The sequence below is a fragment of the Octopus sinensis genome, linkage group LG3 (genome assembly GCF_006345805.1).
Source record: "Octopus sinensis linkage group LG3, ASM634580v1, whole genome shotgun sequence".
Taxonomy (NCBI): domain Eukaryota; kingdom Metazoa; phylum Mollusca; class Cephalopoda; order Octopoda; family Octopodidae; genus Octopus; species Octopus sinensis.
The window spans coordinates 97,282,865-97,307,961 of NC_042999.1; the positions used below are offsets into that span (position 1 = coordinate 97,282,865).

Consider the following 25,097-nt stretch of genomic DNA (forward strand, 5'->3'; position numbering starts at 1 on the left):
CAGTTCCCTGCTCCTCCCACCTTTCCAGGCCTGTTTCTTTGCTCTAATGGCTTTGTCTACCATATTATTCCACCACCACGTAACTGTAGGTCTGGAAGGGACTTTGCACCATCCGCAGACTTGGTCTGTGGCACTCAGCAAGCTGTCCCGTAGGAATTTCCAGCTACTTTCTATGTCTTATGTCTGTAGCTCCTCCTCCCTCTCATCAAATTTCTTGATGAGGATTTCCCTAAATCTCTGACTATGTGAAGGGTTCTTTAGCTTCCAAATCCTATTGAAATTATATAAATTAATGCATTCTATTATTTAATTTTTTTCAAAAGAAAATGTTTATATAAGCAATTAAAACTTCTTTCTTATGACTACTATGCATCCCCAGCCGAACTCTCGGCCCTTCGATGTCTCTGACGCCGCACTGACAATAACATAAAACTGGCTGACAAGAGTGGAGCCATGGTGGTGTAACGCGCGGACCTCTACAAGGCCGAAGCTCTCCGCCAACGTCAAGATACCTCCTTCTACTGTCCTTTGCCCTCTGAACCCATGCTCAGCTACCAACAGACTCATCTCCTCCCCACTGCCTTCAACCTCATTGTGCGCACCCCCATCATTTACTTACTCCCCAAAATCCACAAACCTAACAACCCTGGCTGCCCCATTGTCTGTGCCTGCAACTGCCCCACTGAACTCATCTCCAGATATCTTGACCATGTCCTTACTCCACTATTGGCTTCCCTCCCCTCTCACATCCATGACACCAACCACGTGCTTTCTCCTTCCCTCCTGGCCCCTCTAAATTTCCCTTTACCCTCGACATCCAGAGCCTTTACACAGTGATCCTCACCGTGTACTCCAACATTTCCTTGACCTTCGACCCAGCCCCCAACATGACACATATTTCATCTATTCTGCATTTTGGAGGAGATGAAACAGGGACACCTGAAGAAGGGGAATATTCTTTGTGTTGTATGTCTTGTACTCTGTTTTTTTCGTTGTGTGAAAAAAAGTTCCTTTCTATGTTTTCGTTTCTCATTGTGTTCAACGTTTTTTTTATGTCCTGTACCCATATATGCATGTATATATATATATACATATATATATATATATATATATATATATAGCACATGGAGGCGCAATGGCCCAGTTGTTAGGGCAGCAGACTCGTGGTCGTAGGATCGCGGTTTTGATTCCCAGACCGGGCGTTGTGAGTGTTTATTGAGCGAAAACACCTAAAGCTCCACGAGGCTCTTTCACCACAACTTTCTCTCACTCTTACTTCCTGTTTCTGTTGTACCTGTATTTCAAAGGGCCGGCCTTGTCACTCTCTGTGTCACGCTGAATATCCCCGAGAACTACGTTAAGGGTACACGTGTCTGTGGAGTGCTCAGCCACTTACACGTTAATTTCACGCACAGGCTGTTCCGTTGATCGGATCAACCGGAACCCTCATCGTCGTAACCAACGGAGTGTTTCCATCCATCCATCCATATAGCACACTCTGGGAGTGTATCAGGAGGGTATCCAGCTGTAGAAACTCTGCCAGATCAGATTGGAGCCTGGTGCAGCCATCTGGCTCACCAGTCCTCAGTCAAACCATCCAACTTATGTCAGCAACGGATGTACCAGCACACACAAGATTGAGACATGGCCAACCCCACACACTTCTCATAAGGAATTCCAGAAGGAGCATCATGAGACCACTGCTGAGATGCTTCCAAAAAATAATAAAAAAGAAAAGCCGTTGGAAAACCGATTATAGCAGCGACTCCATCTAAGAATATCTGCAACAAGTCTCTAGCACTCAACTGGCATAAATGCCAGTCATCGAATTTGATTTCGATTTCGATTTCACTCACTTGCTTCAACAGGTCTTCGCAAGCAGAGTTTAGTGTCCAATGAAGGAAAGGTACACATAAGTGGGCTGATTACACCCCTGGCATAACCCAGTCTCACTTGGCTTGCCGAGTTTTCTCAAGCACAGCATATTTCCAAAGTCTCAGTCACTAGTGATTGCCTCAGTGAAGCCTAATGTTCGAAGGTTATACACTAACAGGGACCATAACGGTTGGTATTTTTCGGATGATTCAGATCCCTGTTAGTGTATATGTTTTCATTCATGTGCGTTAACTACGGTGTTAGAGCATTTTAGCCCTTATTTTTAGCAATGTAGGTGTTTTTTAACACCCTAGTCACATTTAGTGACAATTATAATTCTCCTTTTTGGTGAAACATTGCAACCTGCTGTTTGCATTAATTCTATGTGTGTGTGTTTATATATGTGTGCATGTATATAGGTTTATGTGTGTAAATATGTATATGTGTATATATATATATATATATATATATATATATATATATATATATTATAATACAAGGGAGACAACAATTAAGATTTCCTTATGAACTACTTCCCATAATCTGCATGTTTACAAAAAATCTAGTACAGTATTGTGTAGCTTCATGTATTCTCATCTAAAATGTAAACAAGTACCAATGTTCCCATGCAGCAAGTTTGATAATTACTAAGAGATTCCTATTTATATGAAACTATTAGTAGCCTTGCTAACCCACAAATAAAGAATACTTATCCACCATTGCAATGTTGAGTGCTCATTCTCACAGTTCAATTTTAGTGAATATATATATATTTTACGAGCCACCTGCACAGGAGTCAGTCCAGCGGCACTGGCAATGACCTCACTCGAATGTTCTTTCACATGCCACCGGCACAAGTGCCAGTAAGGCAACGCTGGTAACGATCACTCTCAAATGGTGCTTTTTACATGTCACTGGCACGGAAGCCAGATATGTATGTATGCATAATTAAATCCCACTGCATAGCACTTTGGACAAATGTTTTCTGCTAAACCCCAGGTTTAGTGAAGCTGGTTGATGGAAACTGAAAAAAAAGGTCACCTCATCATATATACATATATGTATGTATAATGAAAGTAAATAGGGATTAAATAAATCTAGGTGTTTACCTCTTTAAACACTCTAAAGGAATCAAACCTGGCTAGTTAAATTGTCAAGTTGAGACCATAGTAACTCTCATGTATTGTTATTAGATGTAATAGATAATGTAGTTTCCATTATCTAGGTGACCAAATAAGAAGAGGTTGTTCTGAAAGTGTAGTTACTAGAATAACTTGCTGAGCAAAGGTCAGAGATCTGTTATCTTTATTGATAACAAAGGGCCTCTTCTTCAGAGTGAAAGGCAGTTTGTATGATACCTGTATATGGACAGCTATGCTACATGACAGTAAAACATGGACTGTGAGTGCAGACAACATGCAAAGGCTTGAAAGAAATATAAGCCAACATGTTCCCTTGTATGTGCCATATCAGTAAGCATGTACAACAAAGTGTAAATGTTTTGAGAGAAAATTGGGTATAAGAGACATCAAATGTAATGTGCAAGAGAGAAGACTGCACTGGTATGACCATGTGATGTATATAGATGAAGACAGCTGCAAAAATAAGTGTCAATCCCTAAATGTGGGGAGAACTTGTGAAAAGAAAAACTCAGGAAGATGTGGGTCCAACCCATGCTAGCATGGAAAACAGACGTTAAACGATGATGATGAAGTGGTGAAAACTGATCTTTAGATGCTGAGTCTTACAGAGATGACAAAGGACTGACACAATTAGCAACTTACTGTGCTTGAAAAGACAATCTAGCCAAGTAAAATTGAGGCCACAAAGGCATGTCTTTAATATCCACCTCCACCTCTACACACAATCTTCCCTGGTGAACCTCACACCTGCAACCTATTTTCAGTCTTTCAACTCCTCCTTCCATTCTGATTCATCACCCATTGTATTTCCTTCTCCTCTATCTTCCACTCTCCCTCAAGAACTTACCTTCATACAATTTGTCCCCTCGTCTAAGATCTTCCTCCTTATACCCTTTCCTTCTGTGACCACTCACAGTATTCCCTCCATCTCTTTTCACAATCTTGTGAACTTACCCACCCACTCACCCTCTCCAATTCCCAATAGCACCACCCTGTAACTTGGGGGTATGACCCCTGACTGCCTCACCTTTACCATTTTCTCTCCACCTAAAGTAGCCATATTTCTTCTGTACTGCAAGATACCTTTTTCTCTCCCTCAGTACTCCTCCTCCACTTAGTAACTATCTACTTCTGTGTATGCTCGTGTGCATCCTTGTCTACACATCATGTGATGATTATAAATGCACAGCAGCATGACACAAACAAAGTTGTTCAATTTCCATTTTCCATAAAAAACATGTCAAGTCATCCACCTGCCTCAATAAATTCCATCTAACTAATGCAACCATTGGAAAGTGGACATTAAATGATGCAGATGATGAGTAACTACTTATGATGCAAATAGTTAAATGCCTTCAGACTCTAATTTTAGGTGTATTCTTATGATTTTATTAACTGTGAGGTCTTTTTAGTTTTGGTGTCTTGGTATTTTTGTTTCAGTCTTTTGTATGATTTTTGGCGGCTCATTTCAGAAATGTTTCTAAAGGAGTTTAGTGTGTGTACATGTTAAATAAAGGCGAGATTGTGATATGATGTGACGATTGATGAAGCTATTAATTACTTTGTATAAAGTCTGTGAATTTTCTGCTTTCCACCTGCTTTTTATAATTTCTGTTTCTTGAAGCCAGCTGGTCTTACACCTCCATTCAGGCACCATGATCCACTTGTCTCTCCACCTCTTATCACCAGTGTTGTTTCTATTTCCACCAGTCCAACACCAGCCACTAGGCTAAATTCTACCTCCCCAATACAATGGTTCTCTGGAATCTTCTCCCAACTGCTATTCCTGTAGGTGTTGAACTGAAACAATTTAAATGGAACTTTTTGGGCATCAAGCTCACTGGTGTTGAAGTATCTCCAAAGTCATGGGCAATGCTCCTTCCTCAAGCCTCAGCAGGTGAAAAAAAAAGTTTAATTCAACATAAATATATAAAATAAGTGTATAATTTTTACAGTTATTTGTCTGAGTTTGGTTCATAAACCATTGCAGAGGCTGAACTGGAAACAAGAAAATCATTTTCAAAAACTGAACTCCAAGAAAAAGAAAACACAACTCACTAGAATGTAGAATTTGATATAATGTTTTATTTGTAAAGACATGCAATGTTTTTTTTTAATATTTACTGTTTTCAATCCTGGGTATTTGTTAGTATAAGGGATGGGGAAAATAAAGTAAAGTATTTTAACATATTTTACAGAAATATATAGCAACACTGCTGCTTTTATTATTGGCTTGTACAGGGGTTATATTACAGGGCCTAATATATTTGGCAGCAACAAATGGTGTGTATACACAATTTATGTACAATTGCCAATTTACATACATGCACATGGTATCTGTTGATGAAACAGCTATACATATATATATAGAGAGAGAGAGAGCGAGCGAGTGAGAGGGAGAGAAAGATAGGAATATAGTTTTGCACTCTTACAGTAATGGAGATGACACTCAGAAATAAAACGGATTTCAAATATAAATGAATAACAGGAGACATGAAAGAAAATAGAAACAAAAAAAAATAGAAAAGAAAAAAGAAATAGAAAAGCAAACATCCAAAAGAACAAAAAAACTTGCCCAAAAGTGAAGGAATTCGACAGGTGAAAAAGCCAAGAAAAACAAAAATTATAAAGATGAAGTCTGTAATGATTAATTAGAGAATGAAGTGTAGATGAAGATACATGAATATCCAAGAATGAGAGGTGATCAACTTGTATCAGGTGCTGGCTGCTTATGTGGAAATAAATACAGGCAAATCTTAAATATAACACAAACAGAAAATTAAAATATGTATGAAGGCAGTTAATTAAGAAACAGATTACATCAAACAAGTTGAGCTGAACACAAACTCAGTTATGAACTTGACAAACAATGACAAACTCTAGCTCAAATTTCCATGACCCTTTTCCTGTGAGATTAGTGAACTAACAACATGTTATTGTATCAATGAAGGAAAATAATGCTCTTTTCCTCATATATACACCAAACCCTTAACAACATCAGCTAACTGACCATGGAGTAAAAACAGTATTATATTATAAATAGTTTAAAACTGGGTGTGTTTACACATAATGACTTATATCAATATATTAAACTACCAATAGGTAACTCTTAATATAATGGTAGATAAGATTAAATCAACAAATGGTAACTGGCAGTTGATAATATGATGTTTGTAAAAGTGAAATGTAGCATAGCAGAGGCTATTTCATTGAAAACTAGCATAGATAAATCTTGAAGAGAATTACTGCAAAAGCTTGTGGACTTTGTAAACAATGAGAGTTGTACTAAAAAAGAAGAAAAAGAAAAAGAAAATTGCCTATTATTTATATTGTTGTTATATTTTGCCATTACTTTTTATATCTAATAATATGTAGACTAAATTTAGAAAAGATACATGCACTAAAACCTAAGGTTTGTGTAATAAAAAGTATGCCTTAAAAAGATATTTTGTACAGATAAACAAAGACTGTACGAAGATATCAACTGAGGTAAAACTGTTGGAACAGTTGTGATATACACACATAATAATAGTCCATCTATACTTACTCTACCTTACATGTTCAAATGATTATGAAGTTTTACAATCATATACATGACTATCTAGTAAATATATCCACAAAAGTTTTAGTTTTCTCTACTTCTCCTTTACACATATATGTATATATATCACTTTGTTAGTATATTTTTTTAAAATCCAAGTTTTTACTATTTAACTATACTGGTGCACAGTGCCGTTTTTAATCAAGATAGCTGGGTATTTTTACAATTACCATTATTGTTCCAACATTCAGTATTGGATAGTTGTGAAACAGTATCTTTCTATCAGTGAAGCGCAATACTTTCCTATCTCTTACTTTGATTAATTTACCTCCTCTATAATCCCTTCCCATCAAAAACTCATTGTACTTTCTTATAATTGTCACTCTTACTTATATCATCAATATCTTTCAGGCCCACTTACTTTCTTAACTCATTTGCACAATTTTAAAGACAGAAAAAAGCATTCCAGTGCAATATTCTTTAAAGAGATATACAACTGTCAGGAAATTGTAGGAGTAGAAAGTTTAAAAAATAACTCATTAGCACAAGAACATAGTGTAGAAACAAACCAACCAACCTTTTGACAAAACACTTTTGTACTCAATAATTATGCACCAATTTAATGACACACTAACTAATTCTAACAATGAGAAAGACATAAGATTAAAAAAAAAATTATTCTAAACTGATACTGTTTAAATATAAATTTAATCAAGTCTAATTTATGGAAAATACCAATAAAATCCCTATGAAGTGGTATAGTACTTACTATAGCTTAGAACAACTATCAGTTGATATTCTGTTAATAAAATGACTAACTTTCCTTTCTTGATGGAATTAGTTAAAGGATTCAACTTCTGTTTAAGCAAGATTTTTAGTAGCATATTTACTACAATAATTAAAACCACTAGAATAGTAGAACATTTTTGTGGATATCAATAGCATATCTGCACAAAATATGTAATAAATTATTTTCATTGTTATGAAGAAGCCATTGAATTGCAATTATTATGCACACTAGTAGTTAATGTGATACCAACTATACAGGTATTTAGCAAAAAGAGTTGTGAGTGTTTGCATGCTAACCATGTCATCACACATTTCTAAAATTGATAGAAATATCAAAAGCTTTTTTCTGCATTAAACTGTTGTTCAAGCAAATTCTTGGGTTGGTTTAGTTACAGGATATCTTAACAGTGACTGTTGTAATATCTATTAGATTCTTTCATACCATTGTTACTAACAAAGGTAGAAAGAATTCAGTGTAACTACAAACCAAAATGTAAGTAGCTGAAGAAAGAATTATGTCTACATTTTACCATAAACTGTTAGCAAAAGAGAAAAGTTAGTAAGAAAATATCAATGTATAAACTGTGATCTAAATAAGTTATTGAAAAGCCAGTATTAAGGAAATAAAAAAAAAAATACTGCCAATGGATAATACAGCAGTATTAGAAAGGGTCAACAGCAGCAATTAAATCAATAACATTTGATTAAAAAAAAAAGATATTTGGAATATCTCAAGAATTCAGTCAGATTTTTTAAACTTTTAAATGGAAGACAAATTTATATAATGGCAGCAGAGAAATGTTGCAAATAAAGAAATGAACAACCAAATATTCAAGGGAAAATAAAATCTCTTTGTTAACAAAAAGTTGGGACTTTGTCATTTTGTCTCAAAATAAACTTTGAAGTATATCAGCATGTTAATATTTTAACAAAACCTAAACAACCTGATTGTTGTTAATGATAACAAATTGGGAAACACTATCACATGTTAAACTACAAACAACACATCCATAAATATATGGGTGCAACAGTGATCTCACAAAAGGGAACCTTCTTAGATGAAATGGAAACTAAACCTATGCAACAGTAATGACTACAACATAACTGCGAGGGTGTGTGTGTGTGTGTGTTTGCATTCAGGAATAGTTACTGGTATCTGGTGGCAGTGCAGAGGAGCAACAACAACAGACAAGTGGTATTGGTGTGAAGGGGGTTAAGGTAGAACAAACTTGCAACAAGGGAAGTAAGCAGAAATACAAGTAGCCAACGAAAATTGAAACGTTGCATAGGTAAAGTGAAGGTGATGCTGTTGGCAGCTGAACAATAGGTTAGTAAATATATTAGTTGCAATCTCAATGGGTATTGGTATTACTACTACTAACAATACTAAATAAGCAGCTTCTATACATAAGGTAATTTCCATGCACAAATGTTAAAAGGCTATTCTGACATGTTAAGTGCATCAACAAAGGAATTTAGAGGAGTAGCAATTTGTAAAAATTGCCAGTTGTGATGGTGATAATGTTTAATTGTAAGTTATCTACAAATTGGTCAACAGCAACCACTAACAAGTGAGATGATTTATTTTGTATGTTAATGTATTTAAATTCTGGAATTACTTTTTGGGAAGACGATTTTAATAAAGATGTTGAAAAATATGAAGTGATTTGTTCGAAAATCACAGAAAAATGTAAGAAAAACAGCTGGAACATAAAAGCATATTTTGAGACACTAACAAAGCCCTTACAGATTATTATCACACAAATAGTGTATTTTCTGAGGTTTAACAGGAAACTTACCAGTGGAGTAAAGGTCCACAGAGGTGGCAGTTTACATTGATACAAATCAGAAAAACTGAATTTCAATCATAACATAAAATAACAAGAATAAATTCAGCTAAGAGATGTTTCATAGTTTTCAGTCAGAAGTAAAACATTGTGATAAAGTGCTGGGAAGACAAAATAAAATTCAGAATAAAAAATAATTTTAAAAAATTGTTTAAATGACATTTTAAGGAAGACATTTACCCTCAAGTTTCAAAACTCAATATATGATAAATTATGACAAAATGCTGACTTGTTATTTTTAACTTAATTACAGAAACTACAACTGAACAATTGTCTCTATATGGATTCCTTTCTATAATTGAACTAGTTCACAGAAGGATCACATCTTACTGGTGAAATAGAACAGTTTTAAAAATACCTATATTTAGATCAGGATCTAATCTATACATCAATGTGAATGGAATTATACTAAAACAGTATCATGGCTAGGTTTTGAGGACCAGTTATGTGTTGGGTTCTTCATACTATCACACAGAAGATTCACTCACTACACACATTGTCTTTGATAAGCAACCTTATTCACTTTTTCACTGAAACAAGTTAGAGATACTGCTGAAACATAACCACAATTTTTCCACCATAGATGGCACCTAATGTTTAAATAAAAATTCCAAAAAGATTTATCAGAAGAACATATTCTTGAATTTTAAATCTACAGTTAAGACAAAACATGTAATAATGGTTGAGGTTTTACTTGATAGCCATGTACAATAATAAAAGTAAGCGGATATAAAAAATTTAGGCATTATTACTACATATAACTAAAGTGGCAGGGCTGGGAGAGTGTGGTGTAGGCTTAATTATATGGAAAAGCTACTCAGCTAAAAACAAGCTGCAGTCATGACAGGTGACATTTCTAACTAAGAGAGAAATCCTTAGCTGTAAGTGAAACTTCATTTACAAACTAAGAAATTTATGTATACATACAGGGTTTGCTAATTGAGACATTACACACAACCAAGAAAAAAAAAATTCAACACAGGTACTTGACAAAGGAAGGTGTCTGTGCTGAAATGATTTAGCAATCAGCAAACCCCATACTAACCAAATTTCAGTAATTTCAATGAAAATACTGAAATCTGTTTCACACTGTTAGCTAACCATCAATATTTAGAGACATATTTTTTTATCCAATGAATTAGAACTTAGTGTTGACAAAGTCATTAATGAATGGAAAAACAGATGGTAGTTGTTATCTCTAGACAGAAGAAGCTAGTGTGATCTAATTAGTTAAATATAGATATTATATTAATTCACACTGATTCACATTTTGGTCATCAATGTGGCTAAACATAATACTTAGTTGAAAAATAAGAAAATTCCAAAAATTTCAACAAGTACAACCATAGTATTCAAATGTCACAATTTGATGGGAAGAACAAAGTTTAACAATGAAAACTAAATATGGAAGCACAGCAGCTACATTTATATATTGGGGAATGACAAATCAAGTGAAGCTACATGTAACAATTGAGAATAGAAAAGTGATATTTCAAAAATGTTCAGCAATAAAAATATATTTGAAGGGGAGATAAATTTCATCAAAACTATAAATGCCTTCTTTTAAACATTTTCTTACTTTTCCAACTAGCAATTATTGGTTTGACTAACATCTCTAGTGCAACAGAAAGTTGTGCAATTCAATGATGAGCTGGCAACAAAGGGAAAGCAGACTGCTAGAATGAAGCAGTTATCTCTACCAAGTGGAACCTGATGATGTGCTCTAATTGGCATACGTGCCTCATACTCATGGTGAAATCTTATGGAAGACAGAATAACTTATCAAGTATTTTAGAGTGAAAATAAGAATTCAAATAAATTACTTCATCTAAGAATTTCACTGTATAAACCATGCTAAAAAAGCAATTATTTACAATTAACAAATCACAAGGTTAATGACACTAAATTTGTAAAACAAAATGGATTGTTTAAAAACAAACATACACAAGAGAAGTGTACTAACTAGATTTCTGGAACACAAATTTAACATTGTACCAAAGCTATTATTTACTGATGTATGACATACTACATACATATATAACAGCCAAAGTGATACTAGTGTGGGAAAAGCAGGAGTTATAAAGTACTAGAAACTTTCTATGAAAATTCTAGAACAGACCTAAATTCAGTAAACTACAACATAGACAATCAAAAGTTAATTTTTAAATACAATCTTTAGAAGAAATGTCTTCCAAGCTATGACTATGATGACACCATTGTAATCTTTCCAATAATCTATGTAAATAATGAGTGAAGGTTAAAGCAAAATCTAATTCTACTGTTGATGACCATTCTAATATAGAATGGTAAGTCCAAAGCAAGGTTAATCATTTTAAATGTCAGCTTAGAAACAACAAATGATAATATACCAAAGGCAGCATTAAAGTGGTACACATGTGTAATACTTAACGAGGTTAACAACCCCAAATCTTTTCCTTTAGTAATACTGAACATTGTTAACATGGCATCAAGCAAAACTATCAAATAACAGATGTTTAAAGAAAAGCATAATGAAATATATATGTGTGTGTGTATGTGAATGCATATAATGATTAGGGGAAACTTGAAGAAACATTTGAATATATATGTATATGTGTATAATGGAATAGCTTTGCTGTTTTGTGAGTGTTAGCAATATGAAGCGACACATATACATGTATTCATGTGCACACAAGCATACACAAGCACACACGTGCATATTTATCAACAAAAACACATAGATGAATGTCCATTATCAGTGTTTTTTGATTTAACATATAATTTAAATAGAATAATATTACATTAACGATCTAACAAATACTCATGAAATTAAAAATCTGACAAACATCACTGCCTCACTACAGCAAATGAGAAAGATTTCCGAGACTAGTATGATAAAAATATATAATCTTAAAGGACTACAGTTTTAACTGATTCAGTATCTGAATACTGAGCAACCAAAGCTAACCAACAACAAAGAAATTACTGAGTATGAGGAATAATGAATAAGCTACTACAATAGAAATCATCCCACCCTCCCTCCAAAAGCTCCCACATGAAATAGTTGGTTTCAGTGTCTGCATGTATAAAACACATGTACACACTTATGCAGAGAATATTCATTTGTGTGGGTATATATATATATATATATATATATATATATATATAAACACAAAACTTGTAAACATTGAAAAAAATCAAAAAAGTAAAATATATATAATAAAAGCAATAACAATTATTAGAATATCATCATCATCATCATTATTATTATTATTATTATTATTATTATCCGTATTATTATGATTTTCCCTCAATGCTGACATTAACACTGCACCTCTTTTTTCATGGACATTTATTTTCCAACCACATCAGGATCACTGTAATAACAAAGTAAATGGCCAACTATAGAAATGATGTCTTTTGTTAACAAAAGTGAGACACAAAAGATTTTTCATTTCATGTCCACTGGCTTGTGTATTTTCAAATGTGTTGGCAACAGTAGAAATGGTGGCAATTAATGGTCATCTCTGATTCACACAACCAATCATTATGATGTAGAAGTCTTTAGTGGATGGTAAGGAAGGTGGGATGGTATGGGTTGATTGGGGTTGGGACAACAAGACACTGCATTGGAATGTTGTTCATGTTAACATTCACACTACCTTCACATTCGTTCAAGCAGTTCAAGTCTCATTCATTTCACTCAGTTTCCATTCATCTAACTCTCCAATTGTAGTAATGAAAATAATATTAATTATAATAATAATAATAATAATAATAATGATAATGATAATTATAACAACAGTTCAGATATCAATCCTAAGACAGCTGCGATGTTGTGGGCGTCTGCTCAATTCTTGTTTCTGTATTGGTCTTGAAGATATTCTCTGTCTCTCTAACTAAGAGGGTGAAAGAAAGAAAGGAAACAATTGTTAGGTAACAATATAAAAAAAAGCCAAGACAAAAACATATAAATGATAAGTAAATGAAAGAAATAAGATATAATTCTAGTGGCTGTCATCAGGTTAAAAGTGAGGTAGTCTCCTCAAGCAGTCAGTGTGAGCAGTTACAGAAACAGTAGAGTGATGGACTAAATTACGTATTTAAATTTTAGACACTGTACATTCTGAATTCAAACATAACTGAATCTATCCTCTGACACAAAACATTGCATTAACAAATCCCATAACTCCTTGGAGGTCATTGGGGTGCTGTAGCCATGCAGCATATCTAGAGTGTGAAAGCCTGGTAAAGCCCATCCCTCCTCAGGCTAAACTTATTTGCACAGCTGAGTGAATTGGAGTAATGTGAAATGAAGTGTTTAGCTCAAGAACACAATGGATCACCAGGTCCAGGGATTGAAACCACAATCTTACGGTTGTGAATCCAACACACTAACCATTAAGTGATGCGCCTCCACTAATACTGAATCACTCTTCTACAAATATGCAGTTTATTACCAATCTGAGAAATTACTACTTAGTGATAATGTAGTGTATTTAACAGAGTATCAAATAAGGTTCTAGTTGAGGTCAGTTCACTTCAATCATTATTACTGTTAATCTTCTTGAGCATCAGATATCTATTTGACCTGCCTCAGAAATCACTACAATTAATGCATATGGTGACCCCTACCAAAAGCCTATATTAATGAGAGTTTAGAAAGGTAGAAAACATACTATGCCACAGTAGATCATCTTCAACATGTGTTGGACCATTCTCCTCCGCAGTTCGTAATTTCTCTGGAGAATTAAGATATCTGTTCTGGATTTCACTTATTTCTGTCATTAAGACTTCATTCTGCAGACAAATGAAATAAACCAATAAAGTGGAAATACAAAAATCTCAATACAGGATGCCAAAAGGTTTTATTTATTTATTTATTTTTAATAGAAAACAATACAAAACTGAATGCAGTGGATAGGTATTGGTTTCAGCACTTTATGTTCTGAGTTCAAATCTCACCCAAGTCCATTTTATCTTTATTCTTCTGAAGTCAATAAAATAAAGTACTAATCAAATACCAGCATTGATATTATTGACTGTTTCCTTTCCAAAATTTGAGGTTTCATGCCTCTGTAAGAAATCAATATTGAGTAAAAGTTTGATGAGGAAAGAAACCATAGACAGTTGGCTGCAGCTCAATTCTGCCTTGGATAAGTCAGTTGCATTTCTTTCTATCTTCTGTTCAATTACACGCCTTTCATCTCATTGGAATTGATAAATGTAATGTAAAGTGGACTTGTGTCTAAGTAGGAAATCAATATTCTTCAGTAGTAGGAGAGAAAGAGAAATGACAAGTGGACAAAGTCATTACTAAATACATATGCATATGCACACACATTGAAGCTGCATAATGCAACCACTTAGATCGCAGAAAAGAAAAAAATAAACCAAAAACATAACATCATACTGCCACCATCACCAGTCATAAATTTACACTGTCACCCCTCCCTTGTAATTTTATGATTCCCTTAACTTTGGGATTTGTTTTGGTGCTGTTCTTAGTGTATTGTAAATAAATAAAATGACAGGTAGCATCTAGTTTTCTTTTCCAGCAGCACATAGGACAGTCTGAACTCAGCATTTCTTAATTACCAAGAGTACCTATATAGAGAGCTAAGCTACATCTCAGCATGAGACCTACTCACATATAGATAAGCTAGATCATTGAGAGTCAAGGATTTTAATAAGACACACAATGCAATATTACATATAAAAAATACTCCTTTAACTTGCAATCTGATATTATAAAAAAAACATGGCCAGTTGTAAATCGGTCCAGCAAAAAAAAAAAAAAAAAGGTAATTCTACAATTGTTACCCCTCCAAAGATTACAGATTATAAGCTGGTGAAGAATTAAAGCTATTATTTCATGAATTATTTAATGATAAAAAAATCTATAATTATATTTATAGGATCAAGGAATGTTTTAAACCTTATAATAAATGTTGCACAAATCAAATTATTTTTGTCTCTTTATTTTTTCATCAAAATTTGAGAGATCTTACCTTCTTGTTTTGCAATAATTTGGACATCTGCCCTTTCTTGTAACGAGCTGGAAGTTGTGATAACCAGAAATTGCCAATAAGACGACTTTCTTCATTCAAGCAGACATTCAAATTATTAACCAGAAGTGATAATTCACGTAAAATACTGTACTCTGCATTCTGCAACAAAGTGGACAGTGAAAGACAAATAAATAACAGCTTTTATATTCATATAACTATGTTCAGATAAGTTTATCATTAATATGTAGTTAATGCTAAGCTACAAATACAACATTGACATTTTGTTGGTATTTTCGTTGATACAAAATCTTTTGGAGCACTACTATGTATCTAAAGGTAAGCCAGCTTAGTTGAGCCCATCTTTCTTCATGATATACTGGGGAGGATGTTGAATACAGTATTGTAACCCAACAAAACACTTGCAGTTATTACACATAACAGGATAGATTGGGCTGTTGAGAATTAGTTATGTAGGCTATAGACACAGCAGGATCTGAGGAAACGGTGTCAGCAAATAGTAAATACAATCAGTTAGTGGTTTAGGGGAAGAGAAGTTTGATATTTTATGCAGGACGCTGCATTAAAGAGATAACAAAGGAGTGTGTTCAAAACATCAAACTTTTCCTCAGGACAAATCAAGTTATTGGTGAAATGTATTCATTTAGTATATCAATTTGATTAAATTTTGATAAAATATACTGATGACATATTAACTTAACAATCTATTTCTACTCATCTTTAATAAGGAAAAGGAAGAGAGAAACAAATTAAAGTACTAATTACCTTGTATAGCTGTGGTGGTAATGAAGGAATGGAAAAGAAATGGAAAGAAAACAAGGTTAATGTTGGTTTGTTTACATTTAAAAGAGAACTTCAAAGAAAATACATTTAAAAATACAGTAGTGTCTCATATACAACATAATGTGATGAAAAATTAAGAAAGGCCCAGAGGAAAATTAACAGGACATATTCACCAGGGATGCAACAGAAATGAATCCAAAGACCTAGTCTTGGGTGATGTGACAGTGCAAATAAAAGGATAATAGCTACGAACTACAAATGTCCATAGAGCTGGTGCTTGTCTTTGGCTTCTATTATGTCAGACACAAGTCTCTTGTAAGTAACACTTTCAGTAACATTAGGTACCAATTCCTATATAGGTAACCAAATTGAGACAACGAAAAGTTAAATGTTCCATTCAGTCATAACATGATGCCTAATGACTTGATAGTTTGAGACAATTTCCATCTGTTTCTTGAGACAAGGAACCTCGAAAAATTTTAAAACAATTTTCATTCCCTACACATTGACAATAACATCCCACAGTAAATTATGAAAGATCAGAGAAACTGTACATACCTCAGTACTTGCATGAGATTTGTGAACCTTGATGCGGTCATGCAATCGGGCTTGTAAGTTACGAACTACACATGACATCTCACCATTTTCTTTACGCAATAGCTCATAGTCATCCAGTTTACCAATAGCAAATAAGGAACGAAGATCTGAGCTAATACGCACTGGTGAATTTGCTATAGAAATAGAAACAAAAAATATAGTCAAAAGGAATTTCACTCACTGTAGAAAGCTGCTGCAGTAATACAGTTATTATTGATTGATTAAATTTCAAAACAGTGGGTTCTAAAGCTTAAGCCCCCAACAAGATTGTTCATTCCATCCAGAGAAGTTTGGTTGCAAAGTGAACTTTGATATTATGGAAAGGTAGAAACACTAGGATGCCAGAAGGAATGTCTTGTGATATCTAAATACAATCTTTTATGTTCTGGCTCCAAAACCTGATGAGGCTGTCTTTTTTTCCATTTTTTCTGAGTTAATAAAATTAAGCGTTGAGGTTAATTTAATTAATTGTCCCCACCCTATAAATGTGTGCCTTTCTGCCAAAGTTGGAAATCAGTTTTACAGTAGGTAGCAGTTGAAATAATCAACATTTCCTTTCACAAACTTTCTATCTTTGAAAACCAATAGTAAACTGGCAGTGGAAGTGTATTTTTTAGGACTACATTATCCAATGCGTCCTACTTTTCTAAGCCAGTGGGGTGTAATTTGATGGAAATTTGGCAGCTATTTCTATTTAGCTGCACAACCACACAGATTTGCTCATTGACATGTTTGGAGACAATGTAGTTGATGGAGAGTCAAAGTACTTTCTGACATTCCAATTTCCTGCTTGATAACTCCACCTAAGCTAACTCTAAATCTTTTATCCAACCCTTTCTGAATCAATAAACACCAGCAATCAAACTAATCAGCTGAACTCTGTCCCCAAAAGGCATTGGAATCTACAACCCAGTTCAATTCCTGGTTGAAAGAGCCTCTTGCTTTCTGTTTTAGACTCATAACCATTACTTGTAACCATTAAGAATGCAACCACATAAAAAGCACCCAGTCCACTCTGTAAAGTGGTTGGCAATGGGAAGGGCATCTAGCTATAAAAACCATGACAAAGCAGAGTGGAACTTCATGCAGTCCCCTGGCTTACCAGCTTTTGCCAAGCTGTCCAACCCATGCCAGTATGGAAATGAGACATTAAATGATGATGATGATGCTGTGTTTGGAATTTTTTCCATTTGTACATTACCTTCAAATTAATAAAGAAAGGTTATCTTGTGATTTTTATGCTATTCCAAGGTCAATAACAACATAAATAAAATGCAATAATAAAAATCAAGTTGAGGACTGAGATCAGCAGAGGTTTATATCACCTTTACTTGTCAAATTAAACTACAATGTCGAAGTAATGTTTTACATTGAAAATGTTGCACAATGACATACCAGCATGTAACAATGATTCTGTATTACAATGTGACAGTAGTATTAAAGTGTGCAATGTAAAACTAATCCATCAAATAAATTCCACATTTTATAGGGAATGTGAATAGCCAGTTTAGTCTACTACAATCTATTACTAATAATTGCTTTAGATCAAAATTGACATTGATGGGAACAACCAAATTGGGTTGCACACTTAGCTCATTAGGAACCTATCTCTTACTTTAGATAATCATAATAAAGTTTGTGACAGAGAAACAACACAGTCTGCAGTGACATATGACCTCTCAGTTACATGACGCAGGGGCATAATATATTTCTGATGTGAAATGTAATCCTACCCCAAATCAAGTGACACAACACATTGCTCACAAGAGTAGGACATGACCTACTTACATGTCAGTTAAGTCAGACAAGAATTGAAGTAAATTGTGGGGAATTAATGTAAAAAAACAAATTACCAGGACTGCCAGGTGGGTCAAATGACCAGTATGTGATATGATCCTTAGCTAAGGAGAGAGATGCTGGCCAAGTATAGGCCACACTACTTTTATGTAACATATCTTCTGTCCACTTGACATCCTTGCTGCCATTGTTTGATTGGTCATTTTCTAATTCTGATAATAAAAAAAGAAAAATACAGACATTACACACATAAATCTGAAGATTACTAAAAATCAATATAGTAAAAAAATTTTTTTAATTTGCATTGGACAAAGAAAAATAGAGACTTTAACCATTATCAAATCTTCATTTTAATAGAGACACCGTTACTCTCATATTGTCACACCTTCACTTTAACATAGGAGCAAACATAGCTATGTGGATATGAAGTTCACTTTGTAACCACATGGTTTTGAGTTCAATCGCGCTGTGTGGTACCTTGGTCAAGTATCTACCACTACAGCTCCAAACTGACCAATGTCTTCTGAGTAGAACTGATAGATGGAAACTGTATTGTGTGTTCATTTCTTTTTTTTTTTTGCATGTTATTTCATTATTGACCTTCTATATAAACGAAGCTATATCCTTTAATTTATTGCTGTTCTTTACATGAAATGAGAAGATACATTGCAGAACAGTTATTTTAATGAGTTATATCTATTTGTCACCCAAAGAGACACATCTGCACTGTTATATGCTCCTGAACCAGTTAAGTATCCAACCTGTGAAGGAACGATGCTAGATGTGTTGAAACAATTGTAGTGATTAATCAACATTCTTGTATCTTCTGTCTCTTATTTACCACACACACACATTTGGGTGCATGTATTTGTGTCTATGAATATTTACATTTTACATATTTGCATGGAACTGAGTGAAAAGGAAACAGTAATGTTATGTTAACATTCCCTGTTAACAAATTGTCCTATAGCTCTTCATTTTTGAAGACAAGTGGAATAAAGTTAAGGGTTAACAATAAGAAGGACAGCTGGTTGAAAAATAAAATCTTGATAATGGGTCTTCATCCAACCTATGCTAGCATGGAGAAAGAGATGTAAAATGAACAAACATACAAACAGAAACTTTCCCTCTGATATTCGCTTTCATATTGACTTTTAATAAACACCTTTATTATAACACAGTCATAATTTCATAGTAATACCATCATATTCTTTCAAACAAATCAATAACGTATGCTTAATTTTAAAAGTTTGTTGTTATATCAGATCCATAAATTATAAGGTATTTTAACCAGCCATATTCTACATGTTTCATGTCCAAACTGGTCAGATCTGGCCTCTCACACCTACCCTAAAATGTAATTCTAAAAATATAGTCACATAATTGTAATTGCAAAGCTACAAGATAATGCATGACTAATTCAAAATAATGTGAATAAATAAGCATTACATTTGACAAAGCAATCTGAATTCTAAAGGGCTAAATTTTAGTGTCATTAAGTGGAAAGTTTTAGAAATTACAAGGTATTGAACAGAAGTAATGATTATTTATCCACTCAGTGGCATGTTCCAATTATTTTCAAAACTATACACATAACAAATGGGTGGTCATTTTTACAGAATACTGAACAGAAAGCTTATAAGTCTCACCTTTCTGCAAGTTATCAGAACCATTTGATTGTCCATTGGGTAGACTAGAGTTTGTACTACCAGCCTCATCACAACTGTCCATTTGTAAGGGTTTTAAACTATTGGTAACATCATCATTCATAGCATTAGTTAACTGGGAGCCAAAGAGATTACGAGATAATGATTGGTTAGAGTGCTGGGCTACTGGGGGTGATGATGAAGAGTCAATAATATCAATTGTCTGCTTCAACAATTCAGAAGTATTGTTGCCGTAGCTGGAAGCTAACTCACTGTCTCCACTCCCATGGGCTGCAAAGAAAAGGATGCAAATGTCAATGTCACATTTAAAAAAGAATTTAGATTTAAGAATACATATTTACTATTTCTACATGAATACACCAGTTACAACATCAAGCATTTATCTGACAATTTTAGTTAAAAAAGAGAATAGTAAAGTCTAGAAGATAACCACTCAACTGATAGGCATTAAATTACAAGCTATTGCTACTGTAAAAGCACCTATTCCTCGAAGCTGGTTACTCTATCTTCTCCATTCAGGCATCCCTTGCTCATTCATTTATCAAGCTTTCATCATCATTACCTCCAACCTACACTAGCTACTATGCCAAGATCTTTCATCCCAGAACATTAGCCTTCTGGAATGTTCCCCTCATTTCCTGCAACAGCTTAAACTTTAGTGACATCAAGCCTTGAAGGGCCTGCAAGTTTTATTCACTAAAACAAGGGAGCTTCTATGTTATTGCTTGACCTACAACAAGTGGCAGCTAAATCTCCCTCAAATCACATTCTACTGCATCAGAACTAACCAAAAGTTAAACAATAACAACACTCCATTAGATATATTTATATATTCTCTGAAACAATTCAAACAGATCTATATAAAATCAACAATAAAATGCTAGCCTCAAAAGAAAATCAGTTTATGACAAGTGACAAGTTTTTTTTGACTTGACTGACTTTACAAACTCTCAACATTTGTAAAGTACAGATGTACTTGACTGAAACAACATTAGTGTAATATATGTATTTTGTAGACTGCACAGGGATTACAAAGTCAGTCTATGTGAAAGCTAAACTCAGAGCAATGTAATGCTAAACTATTTTCAATCAAAAATTAGACCAATTTTCTGTCTCAGCCATCTTTAACTCTTTTACAATATTAATCTATTTCATTTGGAGAATACAAATAAAGAGACATTCATTGTGCAGTTAAGGTGCTTGGCTATGGATCACATGGTCATTGGTTTAAAAGTTACAAAAGCCAATGTATTGTTTATTGCAGCAATGTATCTAATCACTTGTGTTCAAACTTTGCTTCTATCACATCAGTATAACTAAGTTTAGCAGTAGAAAGAGGCTTGTTGGACAGCTGGTTAAAGAAATGTCTACTTCAACAATTTAAATACAAATGTTCCAAATTACAATAACCACGCTACATGTGTCTGATGTGGAAAAAAATACATGAAATACGTAGAGGAAAATATGACAAAAGTGGTGAGAGAGTAGGGTGAAACGTGGAAAAAAAAATGAAGCCTCACCTGAATCCACTTGCTGTTCATCATCAGATGGTTGTAATCTTCCTAGTTCTAACTGTGTTTGAACACCAGATGACAGATTACTTGTCTTCTTTGACTCACTGGTGGTCAAATTGCTCTTGTTACTCTTGCTCTCAAGTTGACAAGAGTTGACCAAACTGAGATTCAGGGAAGTATTGGTGGTCGACAAGCAGGAGATATTGCTTGATACAAGCAATTCTTCCAGCTTTCGACGCAGGATATTGTTGGTGTTGATACAGCGTTCCATTGATTTACGGAGATTTCGTAACTCAGCAAGGAACTCACGAATGTCAAACTTCTTGGATTTGCCTGGTACTGGAAAGAGATAAATCCAATTCAATCAAACATAGCACTTTCAATCAATATAATTTATAATAATAACATAATGTTGGTAACAGCATACTGGTTTTTTTTTAAATTACTTTTTCAGATGACCTCAAAGACAGAGTTTTAGGGAAGGAAAAACTGAATGCATTTTGTAAGGGCATTAACCATGTACAGAAAATGAAATAGCTACGAAAAAAATTAAATCTAAACTAAGATTCAGCACTTTTGTATATGCTTATGTGTATAAGCACATGCATATGATAAAGTATACTTCATACAAAACCCAAAGTATTAGTAAAAATATTGTAGTTGGTTTGTGAAAATTCTCCACGTAATAAGAAATAAAATTTGATATTAAGAAAATAGATCATACCTTTAGTTTTCACTTCTAATTGCTCATACATATCCAGTTCTAACTTGAGTGTAGAATTTAAATTTTTATTCTCAGATAGTTGTTCCCTAAGGTCTTGCAGTTCCAATTCCAATCTATAATTAAAGAATATATAAAAGCTGTTAGTCATGAACATATAGACAATCTCTTCAAAAGTAATAACCGGAAATTTCAGAAATAGGTAAGACAGCAATGGAGCAAAAATATTAAGCAAACTAATTTTTAAAATATTTTTAACTATGGGGCATATTTGACATGAATGATTTTGGGTGTCAATTTTCAGTAGGAAGAAAGGTCAATATCAGTCAAAGATTTAAAAAAAAATTTACAATGAATCAAGTGATTAGTAACAATAAAAATGATGATTAAGTTTCTTTGTTTTTTTTAAAAAAAATGATTGTTTGTTTACAATTAGCACATGATGTCAAGAAGAAGACACACAGATATATGCACAAATAAAATAGGCTTCTTTCAGTTTCTATCAACCAAATCCACCCACAAGGCTTTGGTTGTTTTGGAGCTATAATAAAAGACATTTGGTCAAAGGGCTGCATAATGGGACTGAACTCAAAATGACATGGTCGTGAAGCAAACTTCTTAACCATACAGCCATATTTCCTAGAATTAATCCATGTAAAACATCTATACAAGCTTACAAAATCCAAACCAGGTGGTGATATCTCTTTTTAATTTAATCATTTTAACATTTTTATATGAATATATTAACACAAGGTAATTATGACTGCCAGGCTGTATATGACATAGTAGCAATAATGATAAAATTCAGCTTTCCGACTTCAAACTCCATTTATGAAATCTACATTACTAATGCTAACTAGCTAAATAGTTATAATTCAACACATTTTTGACAATCAGATGAATGTGATAACAGAAATGTTCTGCAATTTTTTTATCAGAGTCATGCATACCTAGTTTGGTACCAACATCTCCCTTAAATGTTGCAATAATACATTAATATCAATCACATTACCATCTATGATGATTCTTTAAAGCATTGGTGTTCTAGAGTCCTTACAATATCTCAACAATAAACTACAACCACAAACGCACTACAATGTATTACTAATACTTTTGTGTTAAAGATGCTTTGCAATAATTCTATAATACTTTGGTACCAAAAAACCATTTAAAATTTATCATTAATGCATTGGCATCACACAGCCCCAGCATTATCTTCCTAATAATTGGAGCCAACATGACAAAATTATTTTGTCATCATCAATTAAAATCTGTTTTCCATGTTGGCATGGGTTGGATGGTTTGACAGGAATTGGAAAGCCAAAGACTGCACCAAGTCCCGTTATCTGCTTTGGCATGGTTTCTATGGCTGAATGCCCTTCCTAATGCCTATGCGAATTTTATGAGTAGTGGAAGTGCGTGGCTAAGTGGTTAGGGTGTTGGACTCACAAACACAAGATTGTAGTTTCGATTCCTGCCGGGCGACGTATTGCGTTCTTGAGTAAAACACTTCATTTCACGTTGCTCCAGTCTACTCAGCTGAGTAATCCTGCAATGGACCAAGTGTCCCATCCAAGTGGGGAATTTATATGCCATGAAAACTGGGAAATCAGCCCCAATGAGTCAGTATAACTCGAGAAGATGATGATGATGGTGATAATTGCATGTTAACAGTACCAAAGCATCTCTAAATTCATATAGAATCCTTGATAGTAGAATACATTAAGCCTCTCTTCCAGTATCTCCTTCAGTTGTATTTAGGCGAAGCCAATAATCATAAGCATTCCAATGAAAACAATTTTTTTAAGCAATGTATCTAGGACTATATCATCCTGTCTCTTCTTTTATAATGGTGTATGGTGTAATGTGGAGAGAGATTTAGTTGCTACTTCTAGCTAATCAAGCAACCCTGGACAAACTTCCTCAGCTTATCTATTAATTTTTTGTAGATATTTAGTAATAAGTTTATTAAGACAAATAAAAAACAAAAAGGGATAAAAATATATGAACTCCCCCACTTTTTTCTGTCATACACAGATAGAGACAACCAAGAACACAGATCATGGAGCAGATTTTGAGATTTCGAGCAACTGAAAGCATTTCTTAAGCCTCTTCTCTCATACACTTCTATTCATAAACTATTCAAACAAAGATAACATGTAATAGAATCCACAGAAAATAACTTCAATATTTAAAGAGTATCTCACGTTTGTATCTGCGATCGAGCCTCTTTTAATTGCTCTTTTAGTTGGTCTATCTGAGTATCTTTTTGTTGAAGAAGATTATTTTTTTCCTCCAACTGTGTTGTTTTGTCTTGTAAGTCCTGAGACAGCTGTTCAATTCGATTGTGCCTATGGTCCAGTTCAGTCTGCTGATCACTGAGAACATCTTGTAAATAAGTTAGTTGGCGTTTTTGTTCCTCTAATTGGGCAATATCTTTAGCTACACTTGTTGGAGATCCTTGGAACAGAACAAATAAAAGTGAAAAATATTAAATTACACAATGGTTGTTACAATAAATAGATAAATAAATTTAAGAGAGTAAGCTATATCTATGTTATCATGATGTATTTTCAATGCTATTTGTAAATTGTGTTACCTATATAGTTACAATAAATATGATAGCAAAAGCTTTAAAGCAAAAGACAGATTCCAAGTAGACCAAATTAATCAAATATGTCAGTTTTGATAATCAGGTGAAGCCAAATCACTTCATTAACATTATTAAGGCAGACACATCACGCAATCTCAAATCCCTCTTCATTGAATTTTGTAAGATTTTGTATAAATTAAACAATCGTATGATATAAAGAATA

At 33.8% G+C, this 25,097-nt stretch overlaps 1 protein-coding gene across 6 annotated transcripts in view; it reads right to left on the bottom strand.

Annotated features, from left to right (window-relative positions):
* Nucleotides 1–5,082: 5,082 nt before the first annotated feature.
* LOC115209094 (thyroid receptor-interacting protein 11) overlaps nt 5,083–25,097 on the bottom strand; it is a 149,490-nt gene continuing 129,475 nt past the window's right edge. For 5 of the 6 annotated variants that reach the window (XM_036501182.1, XM_036501186.1, XM_036501187.1 and 2 more), the window contains 10 exons: nt 24,489–24,741; nt 22,285–22,397; nt 21,567–21,899; nt 20,029–20,316; nt 18,436–18,591; nt 16,544–16,716; nt 15,968–15,976; nt 15,185–15,343; nt 13,853–13,973; nt 5,083–13,072 (listed from right to left, as the gene is read on the bottom strand). In XM_036501182.1, coding sequence (XP_036357075.1) covers nt 12,993–13,072; nt 13,853–13,973; nt 15,185–15,343; nt 15,968–15,976; nt 16,544–16,716; nt 18,436–18,591; nt 20,029–20,316; nt 21,567–21,899; nt 22,285–22,397; nt 24,489–24,741 — 1,685 coding nt within the window. In that variant the 3' untranslated portion in view covers nt 5,083–12,992. The remainder of the gene's footprint in view (nt 13,073–13,852; nt 13,974–15,184; nt 15,344–15,967; nt 15,977–16,543; nt 16,717–18,435; nt 18,592–20,028; nt 20,317–21,566; nt 21,900–22,284; nt 22,398–24,488; nt 24,742–25,097) is intronic. The other variant, XM_036501184.1, reaches the window with a different exon arrangement.